Raw genomic sequence first — 15212 nt, forward strand, 5'->3', positions numbered from 1 at the left:
CTTAATCCATAGTCAGAACCCATCCCCTGGCTAAGTCACATGGAGTTGACCCTTTTGTTCCCCAGGTTGAACTTCAATGTATTGGCACTGAACCAGCGGCCTCAAGTAGACCCACACCAGCCCAGCACCATCCATAGTGCATGAGTCCAACTTCCCTCTAAGAGTTTGGTTCCAGAGCCCATGCTGAGTTTTTTGGTCTGAGCCTGGCCTGGCCATACCTAGTCTTGGGCTTCTTTCCCACCAGAGGGGTTATGTTCCATGTTCCTGAAGCCAGTGGATTGGTCCTACCAACTGCTGCCCAATCCACATACTTGTTTTTACAAAGTGTCAGTGCCCAGCAATGAACTGGTATCCCATCCTGCCTTGGACATAATGTTTCCTAGGACAGGTCTCAGATTTATGGGTGAGATGGAAACAGACGCTGTTAACCAATGGCTGACCTTTTATTTTTGGAAAATGCAAAGAGAACATCAACCAGGACTGGCACACTCCAGTCAGCAGTTCACACTACCCCCTCAACACAGCTAACACTGCACCTGGAGTGAGACGGGCGAGCGGTGGACACTGGGTAGGCGGGGCCTTGTGAAAAGGCACTGCGGACATCCGGCTTGTGATCACAAGGTCGTCACCTTAAGCATTCAAGTACTTGGCGTGGTGTTTGATGTGGTCATTGATGAAGGAGAAAACAAAGAAATAACTGTGATCATAGCCCTGGAGAAGGAAAGAAAATAACACAAAATAAATTTGAGAACAGGCCATGGAAGCAAAACGAAGTGATGTCACAACTCAGTTTGTAAATCTCAATATACTGTCACACAGCTGAAATACTAGTTTAAACCTGTACCTCACATTTACAGTAATAAGCAGCTGAATTTCCCAGAAAGTTTCATCAAACCGATACATTCACACAATACATAATACATGCTAATCTTTGCCTGATGTACTGCATTCCTGTACATTTCTCTGCTCATTTCCTTGCACTATACTAGTAGTATAGCCCATGTTGCAGCCTCATGCTAAAATAACTAAAATTCATGTCTCCCCTAATAAATCTACACCCAATACCACATTAATCACAAAGTCAAAATTTCAGAAATTTTTGTTTCTTTACTAAAAATAAAATATTGGGACATTACATTGACATAAGTATTCAGATCCTTTGGTGTTATACTTTGACCCACATCTAATGATCATTTTGAGATGTTTCTGCAGCTTGTATGAAGACCACTTATGGTTAATTCAATTGATTGGATTTGATTTGCAAATGCACAGAACTGTCTATACTGTATAACGGTGCCACAGCTAACAAGGTATATCAGAGCAAAAAACAAGTGGAGGGGTTGAAGGAATTGCCTGCAGAGACAGGATTGTATTGAGGCACAGAACTGGGGAAGGTTACAAAAACTGCAGCACTGCAGGTTCCTAAGAGCGCAGTGGCCACTATAATACTTAAATGGAAGAAGTTTGCAACCCATCCTACAGCTGGCCGCCTGGCCAAACTGCACAGTTAGGAGATGGGTCTTGGTAAGAGGTGACAAGAATTTAGAGCTGAATTTACAATTAGAATCTAGTGATCAGTGTTCACATACCACAGCACACAATGACAAAATGTGTCCTCTGCATTTAACCCATATGTGACAATGTGACATAGCAGGGGGCAGCTAATTCAGCGCCCGGGGAGCAGTACTTGGGGGCGGTACCTTGCTCAGGGTACCTCAGTGGTGCCTTGATGGTCAGAGATTCGAACCTGAAATCTTTCAATTACAAGTGCGCTTCCCTAATCATTAAGCCACCACTGTCCTGGTGGAGAACCTGTGTGGAGATAGGAGAAACTTCCAGAAGGACGACCATGACTGTAACACCAATTTCGGCTCAGTAAAAAACACTTTCAGACTGTGAGAAACACAATTCTGTGGTCTGATTAAACCAAGATTAAAATGTCTGGCTTGAGTTTCAAACATCTGAAGGAAATCAGGCACCAGTCAGCACCTGCACAATACCACTCCAGTGATGAAGCATGGTGGTCACAGCGTCATGCTGGGAGGTGTTTGTCAGTGGCAGGGACTGGGAGACAAGGCAGGGTCGAATGGAGATGAAGCTGCTGCAGAGCTCGCTGAACCCGACTGAGCCGAAGGTTTACCTTCCAACAGGTCAATGACCCTAAGACAGTGCAGGAGTGGCTTAATGTCCTAGAGTGACCCAGCACAGTCCGGACTTGAACGCAATCAAATATCTACGGAGAGACCTGAAACCAGCTGTCCACTTACAGACCCCATCCAAAATGACAGAGACAGAGAAGATCTGCAGAGAATAGCAGAAAATCCCCAAATCCAGGTGTGCAAAGGTTATCATGTCGAACCCAAGAAGATACAAGGGTGTAATCAGTGCAAAGGGTGTTTCAGCTAAGTGCTGAGTTAAAGGTCTGGGGTCTAGGGGTGGGGAACATACTTTCGCTGACTGGGGCATGGTCACACACTTCATTCAATATCATAATTCATGGCAAATTATTTATTTCTTAATATTTGTTTTGGCATTAAATTCATTTTAATGTCACTGTACTTTGTAAATATGTCAGATTTATGTGAAATTTCACATCAAAGTATAGACATTGTAAAATGTAGTTTCGAACACTTGCAGAAACATTAGAAAAGTACACAGTAAGCAATGGTGACAGTTTGTTTTGATCCTAGATATCTGATCACCAAAGTCTTGGCTACATGAAGATGATTAAATGGTGTAGTTGCAACGTTCAGTTGGATAAATAAATAAGAAAAACCTAACTAATGTCACTATTTCTGGGCTCCTTTCATTGAATATGTAGGAGCTCTCATGTGTATGAATGAGCCATTCACACCTGGCCACATCCTCCCCCCTTTTATGGCGCTGATGGGGATGTATCTGGTTCGCATTTCACCATTGCGCTGTTCATCTAATTACCATGCGAATGCAATTTAAATACACGGAAATGCGGTTAATTATAATGCAAATAGAGATCTTCAGGTGAGGGCGGTACTACACGCTCCTGATGCAGGTAAAACAAAGTAAGGTGACATGGTTTACTTTTTTGCTGATTTAACCTAATTTTAAAAACTTCAATACTTCTGACAATTGACGTTTTGAAAAGAAGACAAATTACAGATTTAGTCAGTGTTTTTTCATGCTTCTACAATAAGATTTCAGAGGGTTAAGGGTCTGAATACTTATGTCAGTGTGATGTTTTGTTTTATTGTTACTAATTCTGCAAAAAAAAAAAAAAAATTTATAAAAAATTTTTGTTTTGTCACAACTGAGTATTGTATGTGAATTGATGAGGAAAAAAATAATCTAAATGATTTTAGCATAAGGATGCAACACAAAATTTGATAAAAGTGAAGAACTGAAAAGTTTCTGAATGCACCGTCTTATAAAAATGGAATTTTTCCCTTTCCGCCACCAGGTGGCGCCACTTACCTGCTGCAGCCGAAACACCACAGGGATCTTTTTTTCGGTGCAGGCTGCAATGAAGTTGTCTGGGAGCAGCTGGCCAGCTGAGAGGAACTGGTCATCACGACCCTGGTCGATCAGGATGTCCAGCTGGGGCCCAGAGTAGGACCCCACCAGCGAGGTGGCATCATAAGCCTGGAAGAGAAACAGCCGCAGTCCCCTATTTACAGGCTTTCACTCCTGAAACAATCTTAATTGATCAGACCACATGAGGTGTTACAAAATTCTGCATACTTTAAAGTCTGAAACTTTAATTCAAATTTATCTAATCAATCGCCACAGGCAAAAGGTCTTTAAACCGAGGTGCATTTCTACTCTTTGATCTGGCTTATCTCCGTCCCTCCAGCACAGTTTGGCATAAATTATATTAAACCGAACAATGAGTTACTTGGCTGAGGGCTGTCAGCAATAAAATAACCATTAAATATTTAACCACCTTCGAAATGACAAATCACTTTAGGATGAGACATAAAAAGTATAAGAACAGTTCAGCTGTATTCTCACTGAGTTTGAGTGTTTCAAACTTCTAACAAACACTACATAACAAACAGTTCTGTCAAGCATCTGCCAAAACCTCAGATAAATGATTAATGAGTTCAATGGAAGCAATCGGTAAATTCGACAATGGAGATATAACTGCAAGCGTATTATAAAGCATAACAGGGTTTTAAAGTGCACCTCAGTCAATTTCTGAATGTCATCACGGCCAATACATAGAATGCAAAGCAGGTGCCAATTAAAATGTGCTTCCTTAATTAAGGTTTCCACTTCCGCTTCTGATCCTGTGGAGCCCTTTGTCTGCTGGTTGAATCGACAGGATGATTTCATTCCTATTAAACGGGCCGTTGGTTACAGACACCCTATAATCTCCCGATAATCCCTGCTTAGTGGGACTAGGGATCCCACGTGCTTCTGGCCCTGGAAGAAACATCTGAAGCATAACAAACTGTGGGGGGTCCTTTCCCAGCCACAAAGAGCCACTGCAGGTCCAGGACGGCAGGCAGGGTGCTGACACACGCCCCCCCCACCCTGGCGGTCACAAGGCCTACCTCCCATTTCGACTTGTCGGGGCCCAGGTAGCCGGTGAAGGCTTTCTGTCCCCAGGCACACTGCATGGGGTTACAGATGGGGGCGAAAGCGGACACAGCCTAGGCAGGGAGGCAGGACAATGCGAGTAAGAGCAGCCAGCCCCCAATGGCGAGGGCGGCGAATCAGCAAATTACACCATTCACAGCAGCACAGGGCCACTCATTACCACTGAAGACATATATGTTATGCTCATTTATAGATGTAAGCAGTGACATGCAGAAAACCTGCCTTGTACTTCCCTGGGTTGTTCAAGGCGCATATGAGGGCACCGTGGCCGCCCATAGAGTGACCCGAGATGGACATTTTCTCGGGGTCAGCCGGGAAATGGGCGCTGATTAGGCGGGGCAGCTGAGGGGTGGAGAGAGAGAGATAACAGGATGGCGGGATGCACACCCAACAGATAACCTTTTAATATAGTTTATGCGAGGGATAAAACACGACAAGGTGTGCCGTTATACAGACATAAGCAACAACAGCTTGGCATAATATGTTTAACAAAAACATTGAAACGCATTAATACAGGACCGTCATTAGGCTGCCAGAACTACCTGTGCAGTTACACGAAAATACTCAACACCCATGTGTCATCAATGGACCAATACTGTGATAGTATTTATCAAAGTTGGGGTATAAATATAGTTAGAGCCGACTTCTATAAATCACTTTGCGATAAAAGTGTACTTTACGAACGCCATTCGTGCCATTCTTCCACACTATCTCCCCCTGCAGGGGATTAAGCACAGCTGCATTTAGAGGCCTGTGTCACTGATCACAGCGTGTTTATCAGCAAGGTGACAAGTCTTCACTTCAGCTGGAACACTTCAGCTCGCCTGCCTGCTGAGTGGCTCGACTCCCAGTCAGTCACCCGCAGATCATTAACCGTAACCTCAGCAGGTTCAAAGAAAAACAGCTCACTCTTCACTCATAACACAACCCAGGACGACTCCAGACCTAGTTACATACAACACTGATAGAGTTTTCCAACTATTACGCTGAGTGAGAACAGAACTGAACCAGGCTGGGTTTGTTTTTTCCATTATAATCAGGAAGGTGACTCAGGCCTGTGGGGTGGAGAGGTAGCCGGCTAGGCCACTGTAATGGCCAGATAAAAGTAGGTATGACTCTACCAGAATAGAGAAAATAATGTATATTTTTGTTTTTTATTTACTAAAAATCTTGCCTTGGAGAATGCCCTGAAAATGTTCTTCTGTTAGACTCTTGTTGTCTGTAAGACAATGGAGTGTTTAACCCATCTGAGAATGTACTGTCAAAACAGACGGCCAAAGGAGGACTCTGGCCTTGATGACAGAAGCCACACCTGGAATGCACCATGGCCAAAATCTTCTTTCTTTGTCATCATTTATCATTCAAAAGGACAGTAAGGGAAACACAAGCTTAGAGGCTCATCCTGATAATCTGAAAATGGAAGCACACCATAACAGCGGCCTGAGGCTTCACCCAAACATTGAGACGGTGGTATCGGGGCTTAACGACAGGCCACCGAGACAGACAGTCGGCCTCAGGGAACAAGAGCTACAGGAAGGGCCTCCAAAGCTGCCTGTCGCCCCAAGGCCTGTCATACTGCGACTGGCGGGAGCTCCAGACGAACCGCTCCTGCACAGACAGATGATAAATTCTAGAAAGTTCTCCCCGAGGAAAGACAAATTACCCCTATTTTCCTCCAAATCTGATACTATCAAAGTAACAATCCAACAGGCTGACATGCTTTTAATGGTCTAGATACAAGGGGATAGTGGGGGCGGGGCCACGGGCTAGACCGGGGAATGGCTGGGGGCGGGGCCACGGGCTAGACCGGGGAATGGCTGGGGGCGGGGCCACGGGCTAGACCGGGGAATGGCTGGGGGCGGGGCCACGGGCTAGACCGGGGAATGGCTGGGGGCGGGGCTTGTACCTCCTCCGTGACATAGGAGTACATGCGGTAGTTCTGCTTCCAGGGCTCCTCTGTGGCATTGACATAGAAACCCGCACCAGTCCCAAAGTCCCAGCTCTCCTCCTCCCCCTCGATGTTACAACCACCTGGGAAGCCAAGAGGGAGTTAGTGGGGAGGAGAAAGGAGGTATGGGACACTGTTCTGCTCCAAAGTCAGTGATGGACAATCCAGGGCAACAGATACTAATGTTTACTGCTCGTCTCAAATCACCTGACTGTTGCACTCGAACAGGTAGTGACCATGCAGCTTACACACTCCAGGCCAGGTCTATTTGCAGGGATCAAAAAGCCAGGAAACCTGAGAGTCTGCAGGTCAGTCTGAAGGAGGGACACCTGTAGTAGCAGACAGGGGGCGTGGCTCACGTACGCGGGCTGGTGTCTGGTGCCACGATGATCAGGCCATGTTCAGACGCCATCTGCTGGCTGCCCGCCTTGGTGATGAAGTTCTGCTCGGTGCAAGTCAGTCCTATGTGTCAGGGAGAGCAAACCCACCCTCAGAAGTGGTCACAGGCAGACAAGCATCATGCTTTTACCCAAAGTGATGAGCTTACTGGCCGATGGACACTATAGTCATGCTGAATTAGCACCCCCAGGCCCCTCCTTGGACCCCTAATATTAAGCAGTCAATGCCAAGACCACTATGCCCCCTCAGGCTCCTGACATTATAGCATGAGCACTTCAGCAACAAACTATAGCTGCCACATAACGTCGGTCTTCAGGCTTGTACTTCTCATTCAGAAATACCTTAGAAATTCCTTAATACTTTAACACCACAAAGTCGGTTCCCAAGTGTCCCTATTTACACAATTTTGAGCCTCCATGTTTAACACATATACACATTCCAACCACTCATTTATGCCTCCAAACCCATTTTAAAAGCCTCTTCTGTTAAGTTAAACATCCCTTTCAAAACTATAATGAACGCAAAATGAGAGCAGGTGTTTCTCAGACTGAGGTGAGTCCAGTAGGGGTGGGTGGGACTGGGGTTCCTGGTACAATGGGGGGGGAAGGAACAGGGCGGGAACAGGGCAGGAACAGGCCATACGCCAAACCAGCATAGCTTCCAGTCCCTCTGTGGATGATCCACTAAAGCCCATGAACGGCTCAGTAAACAGTTTATGCTGAGGGAGCCTGAGGAAGGCTGCAGACCGTAAAGCCAGTGACAGCCCCTTCACCTGCCAAACATCTGAATCGGTCGAGCTGACAGGACTGATCTCATATTTACCCCCAACTCACCACATCTCCTGGGATATAGGAAATCCTAACCCCAGCCTGAAACAGTGTTCGCAAAGAAAACAAGGGATGTGCTCTCTATTCCCATCTCTTCACATCTGGCCTTAGATACGATTACAGCAGAAGAGGTCCATGGCGATATGGACTGGGAGAGTGCCAGGGTCCAGACAGTTACTGGTAAAAATTCCGTCATTCGCAGATGAACCACGTCACCGCTGGGCCATTCAACAAGGCTCCTAACCCTAAAACCTGCTCTGGGGATGTTAGAAAAAAAAATTTAAAAAAATCGCCAACCCTGTGCTCTGACCCCACAGAAGAGCATGATGGGATATGTAAACACCAAAGAAATCCAATGCATCTGTACTTGTTCTAATGGCAAATAATGGATTATTATGCAACATCATATATACTTCAAATAACATTCTGTACAGGGTCATGGTTATTCTGGAAGCGGCAGGCAAAATGCAGGGACACCCTAGATGGGAATGTATTCAACAGCCTATTCTTTCAAAGGAATTCATCACCATCCTTACCGTTTATCAACTCCTGAGACTGTTAAGTACTTGGTGACAAATAGTTTGTAAAACATTATATATTGTATTGTAGCTGACTGGTTTAATGCCTTTAAAAGCACCAGGCGACCAGTGAGTTAAAACGCCATGCTCTGGAGTTATCATTTATAAACTGCGTTCTCGCAGGCTGATACTTTAACTCTTTTTTGTAGGTAGTTACCTACCGGACAACCAGTAGAACGCAGGGCATTTTTCGCTCTCGGCTTTCGGAGGGAGATAGATGGCAAACTTCATTCTACATTTCAGTTCAGTGCTGAATACCCCCCATCGGGAGACAAAATGAGAATTAGACAAGCGAAAGTGTTTGCAGTCAGTCACAACATGGGTGGATGAAACAGCCGGGAAGTTGCAAATTGCAAGTTCCGATGGCATCCGGGCGGTGAGGACGGAGACGTGGGCGGTGCGCGTGCGCCCAGGCTGTACCTGTCATGCTCGAAGACCTTCTGGAAGCCGCCGCAGCACTTGTTGGATGAAACCTGCGTCAGAGCCATAGCTTCTGCGAAAACAGGCAAGAACCTTGAAGACCCGCTTCCACTTTCGGGGCAAGTGAACGTTAAAATTACACTGCAATTTGCCATACACTCCACGGGGCCTATCTAATGACGGTGGCAGTAATAACAGGCTTCACTTAGTGATTCATCTGTGAAAGCGTTATAATAGTTTACAGAGCTTTATAGCATAATAAAATCAGCAAACTAAATATCAACATGCAATTGAGGAAAAGAAACTTGGGCCAGTAGTGAAACAATCTTGCACATAATTACAGTGGCAAAAAGGCTATCGGGATTGTGCGGAGCAGCGTTGTGTCGCCCTGCCGATACAAAACGAGTCCGTTCGTTGTATCCAGCGGCAAGAATAAAGCTTAATTTCATTGGAGTACCTTACACTGTCTTCTGCACATACCTTTTTTGACGACTGACATGCGTGAAAGTATTTTTAGTGCTGCCTTCTTAACGCACCCCAGCAAGATCAAGGTCTAGTCCACGTCATCGACGACGTTTACGCTGGACACGCCTCCCGACCCGGGAAACGAATCAAGCGTATGAGCGACAGGTGGCGCTATTTTCAAAGCAATCTACGTCAGAAGGCTATATTGATATATTTTAAGTGTGTATAAGGGTTCAGATCGATACGGTAATCAAACGTTACTAATTTAGGACCTATTAACATTTAAAAGTATAAAAAAAGCGCAAATAATTATTTTCTTAGAAGGTACAAACAATATTCTCTCAAAAACTTTAAATTCACTTTCATGTTTGCTGTGCTTACACTCAACACACTTATCTACAATGACAGACTGTGACGCTAAAAGTCCATGACAGTTATACATATATAAAAGTTAAAAGGGATACGTAAGGGATAGGATATTTGTATATATTAAGCAAATCTTAACAAGTTTAAACGATAGTTTTGAATTGCATTTTATTTTCATTTTTATAGAGTTTTTATTTTGTAATATACAAAGTTTTTTCCAGCCTTATAATAGAATTTACTTTTTAAAACAGACAAAATGTTACAGATTAATAATCATAATTTAAAAACAAATATTATCAGTAAAATAGGTCAAAATCATATTGCCATAAAAGTATTTAGTGTTCGTAAGAATAATAGCTCACAAAACACTCGAATGTGGAATTAAAATGTGTGCAGTCGTCCATCGCTAGCGTACAACACACATTTTGTATAGAAGGATCCGTAAGTTAAAAATAAAATTGGTTTTCGTAGTGCTTTTAATGTGTTTTAAGAAAGAGGGGAAACTTAACTGGTCTATCATTAAACATTCTTGTATTTCATATTGATGAAACTAATGAATGTTTGGCGAATTGTTTTCTTTCTGTGTACATTATAAAACCATACTGTCTAGGAAAGGTGTGTTTTAAAAATCTGCGTTGTAACCCACTTATTATCCATGTGATGTGAATGACAGACACAAGGCAAAATGGGTCCTTAAACCTAAAGATGCTTGACAAGAATGCGATCTCTAAATTATAGGCCTTCTTTACAGTCCAGTGAGCTTTGTAGCCACGGTAACCATTCAAAAGATTCCCATTGATTATATGAATGCAGTTTTTTTTTTCTTGAAATGGACAGTTTGTTTATCTGCACATTGTATAAGCCAATGACACAGCGGCTTGTTCAATGAACTATACAAAATATGGTCACAAAATATGTCTATGCTTTCATGCATTTTGAAGATTCTCAGGCTGCTTTGATTTGAACCTGAAAATCAAATTGTACGAAATTGTACATGTAACAAGCCTGGCCCAAAGTCATCATGTATCCCTGCCAGTCATAGAGTCTTGGCATTCAAAACATACGGGCCTAACCATTTATTCTCTATAATTCCTCTCCCCCATTTTAGATTGGCTTCGATTATGAAATAATGAAGACCGAACTGCAGATCATCTTACAGACTAATTAATTATTTCTGATCCAAAACCCAGGATTCAGTAATGGAGTGAACCACGTCAGCCTGGAGGATCGTATCGGCATTGTCAAAGCGGGTGAGCAGCCCGATGGTATGACAATCTTTGATTCAACTCAGGCACCATGGCAACAGCAAAAAAGTGAATCCACATCCATTTGTCAGGAGAGCTATTATATATTGGTTTTATTACTTAATCATGTGGCAGCTGGTGGTAAAAGGCTATATACAGTAAATCTTTGTGTTTGTGTAAACCCTAAATTTTAATGTTCTCAGAATTTATTTGGTGAACACTTGAAGATCATGGGTCAGGTCAAGTTTCTTTTATGATTAAGGAGAAGTTTCCTTTTTCCTTTTTGTCCTTTTTGTATGGGTCAGCAATTTTAAAATCCATTATTATGATTTAAACAATGCCATAACAGCAGAACATGTTTACAAATGACCTAATAATGATTTTTAAAAATTGGTTAAAGATTTGGTCTTTTTTAGGATTGTTAATCTGTGCAAAAGGACAGGATAATTAGATAAATATCAGTATTTCCAACGTTGACAACGTTGCCTGCACTCACCTGGCTTTGATGGCCTTTGATCTTCATTGACAATGTCACTGGTGTGTGTGTGTGTGGTTTTGTATTTACCACACTGTGGTAAAACCTTTTACTTTTTAGCTTATGGGGACATTTTTCAGGTCCCCAAAATATAAACCTCAACCTAAAATCTGTGACTGCAATCAACTAAAAATGTCTTGTAAAGTCTTATATTTTGTTTGGTTACAAATGGTTAAGGTTGGCATTGTTGGGTTGGGATTGGGGTTTTGCCCATAGAAATGCATGGAGAGTCCCCACAAAGGTATGAATACAAATGTGTGTGTGTGTGTGCGTGTGTGTGTGTGGTCCAGATATACCTTTACTTGTGGGGACGAAATCTCCCCAAAACGTGATGAATACCTGTGTTTTTTACCTTATGGGGACCAGTTTCCTCATTGCAGGCTAGTGGTGGGACACAACCCTGTATATTAGCAGCCCTGGGAGCCCATTCCTCAACTTTTCATTGCCCGGTCATAACTGATGACCGGCACTGAAGCTATGACTTCTGGCATGGATTTGAACAGAAACCACATGACCTGCCTGTTGTTTCAAAAGCCAATATAAACATAAATGTTATGAATAAGCGAAAGCCGACCTAATCAGTGTAGGGGGTCAATGCTCATTATAAGGTGCAGAATCATTAGAGGAATCCTTCAGACGGACCTGGATATGGAGGCGTGGGGCTGCGATCTGCTCCTCCTGCCTCCTGCTCGTCAGGTGCCTTGTAATTTAACCCCAGGCTTGGCTCCATTCCCCTCCTCTGGGAGGCCCTGCAGAGCACTGCAGATGGCACAGATACAGGGCAGGTGTTTGCCCATGGAGGACGTGGGGCCAGTCTGTGCATCAAAGTGGGTGGGGGGCAGGGGGCACTTCTGAGCTGAGTCTTTCTGGCAAAACCTTGAAACACCATTTAATGCATCCTAACTTGTACAAAACTGTTGAATAGTTATACAAAGAAGTGTTTGCCTGTCAACCTTGAAAAAGAAGGTGGTTTACAAGGTTTAAGTGTGAAGACAGTGGACGTTTTGTGTGCCATAAATGTTGTACATGTCCTCCATTTGATTTCCCATGAATAGCAGTGTTGGTGTAAAAGTGTTGTGCGTGTGTTTTTCCTTCAAAATGTTTACTTATGGAATGCTAGGCTTCAGATGAAGATGAAAATTATTTAAATGCCAAAACAATGCCCTTTCTCTTGCAAATATCTACTTCAAACAGAACATGGTGTAGTTTAAAGAAGAATATCATCTATCGATTTCTCCACGGTTCAGGAGAGAAATAGAAGGGAAAAGGATGAGAAGAAAAAGCAGATGAGGCCTGCTGACGTGGAGACGAGGCCCCAGAGGAGAAGGGAGGGGGCAGGGAGACAGACAAAGACAACCAAATTATTCACACCTTAACCTGAAAGCAATATCCTCATTGTTGGCGGTGTGTTGAAGTGTGTGTGAGACAGAGATCAAGTGCATTGTCTGATATGTCTGATTTGAGTGTGAGATCGCGCCCTGGGGAATGTCTGCCTGTTTGGCTTTCAAGTGGCCATTTTGGGCAGCAAAAGTTCTCAAGACACTCAAGTCCAGAGGGATGATGATAATGACGATGATGAGGATGAAGGAGTTGAGAAGAAAGTGGTAAGAATCAGACTCATACCAGCATTTGTAATAGTCTTTTTCTATAGGTGTGTCAGGTGTCTGTGTTGATCTGTTCCACTTGTCCTTATAGCGTACACTGGTGTGTTGTTTTTCGTTTCCAGAAATCCTGGAATAAGACTTCTTGATTCTTGTGCTGAGAAAGTGTCTTTGGAGGATAAGTTTGTTTCTGCGCCACATTTACCCTGTTCCTGACTATGTGGCTCCTACAGTAGCATATCTGTGTTTGGGTGGTGGTTCATTCACAGCACAGTTTATTTCTACAGAAGGGTAGTTCTGGTCCATAAAGTAAAAATCCAGACCAAGACTTTGTTTCAACCAACCAGTTGAGCAGGAAGAGTCACAGTCGCAGAGTACTCAACTGGTTGGTAGAAACAAAGTCTTGGTCTGGATTTTTACTTTCTGGACCTGAACTATTCACCTCTGTTTATGTGTCAGGTATCTGCTCTAGTTTTTTTCCTCATCCAAAAAACTCTGACTCCATCATGGCAAAGAGGAGAACCACATAGCTCTATGTGATTGGAGAAGCAACACAACACACTGACTTGTGAAAAAGCAGCACAAATTGTGTTTGAACAGCAGGTTCTTAATTTTTCCATTGTTGACAAGGTCCAATTATTGGCATAAAGAGGAGCCACCTTTTGAAATGCCAGACTCTTTCAATGAGAGAAGTGTGGACCTTAAGTATCGACTCTTTCTGATGCTTTTATGTCAAGTGCTTATCAACAACGGAGTCAGCACTTTGGAGTCAATCAAAGCCAACACGCCTCGGGATGAACTGAAATCCTGCGGAAATTTGATCATGCAATTTAACAAAAACCATCCCCGGTGGATCTGTGCACCCTGGGTCTCTCTCTCTTCTGCTCTGTGAGCTTCACGACCTGTCATGTCTCACTGTACTCAGCCAAGCCTCTTTCCCAGCAACAGACCAACAAACACTTCCAATGTTTCCGTAAGGCTGCCCCCAGCCGGTCATAGCATGACACTTTTTAATATTTAGTGATGTCCACATATCATTGATATGTCAGCTACAACAATAATCACAATGCAGTCGGGTGACCTTCATCTTACAGTGACTGTCATAATCTATGAAACACCTTTTGAAATACTAATGTAGGACACTTTTTTAACTTTGAAACTAACCTGGAAGGAGGCTCTTACTTTTGTAATCAGATGGAACAGAAATCAGATACAGCTGACAAGTACATATCAACATACCATTTCTAATTTAATATATATATATATATATAATATTAATATAATTTAATGACAGTTCAAGGAAAATATATCAGATATTATTCATTTGATAGGTAAAATGTCCTCTGATAATGATACACTGAATATTTAGTTTAATTATTGAAGGTAAAGTGAAATTCACAGGAGCAGAATCACACTGGTGCCCTGGTTAAAAATCACACATGAAATATGTCATGGGCATATTACAGATTTAAGGTTGAGTAAATGGCCATAAGACAATGACTGCATACGCACTGAGGCTGATCCTGTGAGGTGTAAAGGTGGAGAGAGAGTGAAAGATGGAGAAGGAGAGAGAGAATGTGAGAGGTGAGCGTGTGTGAGAAAGACTTAACAGACGAGGAGCGATAATTAGAGTTTGTGTGTGTTTGTCTGTCAGAGAGAAATTAAATGGATGAAAGGAGATCTGTGTGGGGGTGTGTGTGAGAAGGAGATTTGTGGGGGGGGGGGTCTAGATGGAACAGGCTTAGTGACTTCTGACAGGCTGGATCATTTAAATAACACAGCAAAGCCACACAGGATGCCAACAACAGCCATGCAGCCTCAGCCCGCGCCATTCTCTGGGAGAGAGGGAGATTCACGCGGTGCAGTGATGCCGCCATCTCCACACGTTCATGCTCTGCAAATGTCTGAGCAAGGACTCCAGAGTGGCCGGACTGGTAACTAACCACAATGCATCTATATCAATCATCTCCACAAGGCCTGCCCACCCCTCATCATGCTGATTCCATCCCTAGAACTGACTGAAAAAAGAAATGGATGCAACAAATGCTGGATGCACATGAGCTGTTTTGCATCAAAACGCTGCACGGTGCAGGATCGACTGCTTGTCTCCTACAAAAATATGTGGTATGGGTTCAGAGGTCAGAGATTCTCTGAGGTCGACCGGCTTCCGGTTATTTGATATGCTTTCAGTAAAGTACAAGACACTGTCCATAAAGTAGCGGATACTTCTGGTCGTGCCTCTATCGGATTC

General features: G+C 43.4%; 1 protein-coding gene across 2 annotated transcripts; it reads right to left on the minus strand.

The window, feature by feature from the left end:
• Positions 1-424: 424 nt before the first annotated feature.
• On the minus strand, positions 425-9364 carry esd (esterase D/formylglutathione hydrolase). 2 transcript variants are annotated; one of them, XM_048978233.1, is made up of 9 exons: positions 9231-9364; positions 8751-8823; positions 8492-8580; positions 6890-6988; positions 6485-6609; positions 4801-4920; positions 4533-4631; positions 3451-3618; positions 425-711 (listed from the first exon to the last, which is right to left on the minus strand). In XM_048978233.1, exons 1-9 carry the CDS (start codon positions 9247-9249, stop codon positions 631-633), a joined length of 873 nt encoding a protein of 290 aa, XP_048834190.1. In that variant the 5' UTR covers positions 9250-9364; the 3' UTR covers positions 425-630. The 2 variants fall into 2 exon arrangements, with proteins under 2 accessions (XP_048834190.1, XP_048834191.1); XM_048978234.1 differs by having other exon boundaries at positions 8751-8820; positions 9231-9338.
• Between the last annotated feature and the right edge of the window lie 5848 nt (positions 9365-15212).

Source organism: Brienomyrus brachyistius, chromosome 16 (assembly GCF_023856365.1).
Source record: "Brienomyrus brachyistius isolate T26 chromosome 16, BBRACH_0.4, whole genome shotgun sequence".
Taxonomy (NCBI): domain Eukaryota; kingdom Metazoa; phylum Chordata; class Actinopteri; order Osteoglossiformes; family Mormyridae; genus Brienomyrus; species Brienomyrus brachyistius.

Bases quoted from the DNA above. Each gene is read 5' to 3' on its own strand.
- esd (XM_048978233.1), bottom strand. The intron at 3,619-4,532 runs GTAGGCCTTGTG...TTTCTCTTCCAG, and splicing joins CCGACAAGTCGAAATGGGAG to GCTTATGATGCCACCTCGCT. The intron at 712-3,450 runs GTAAGTGGCGCC...TTCCTTCTCCAG, and splicing joins TGGTGTTTCGGCTGCAGCAG to GGCTATGATCACAGTTATTT.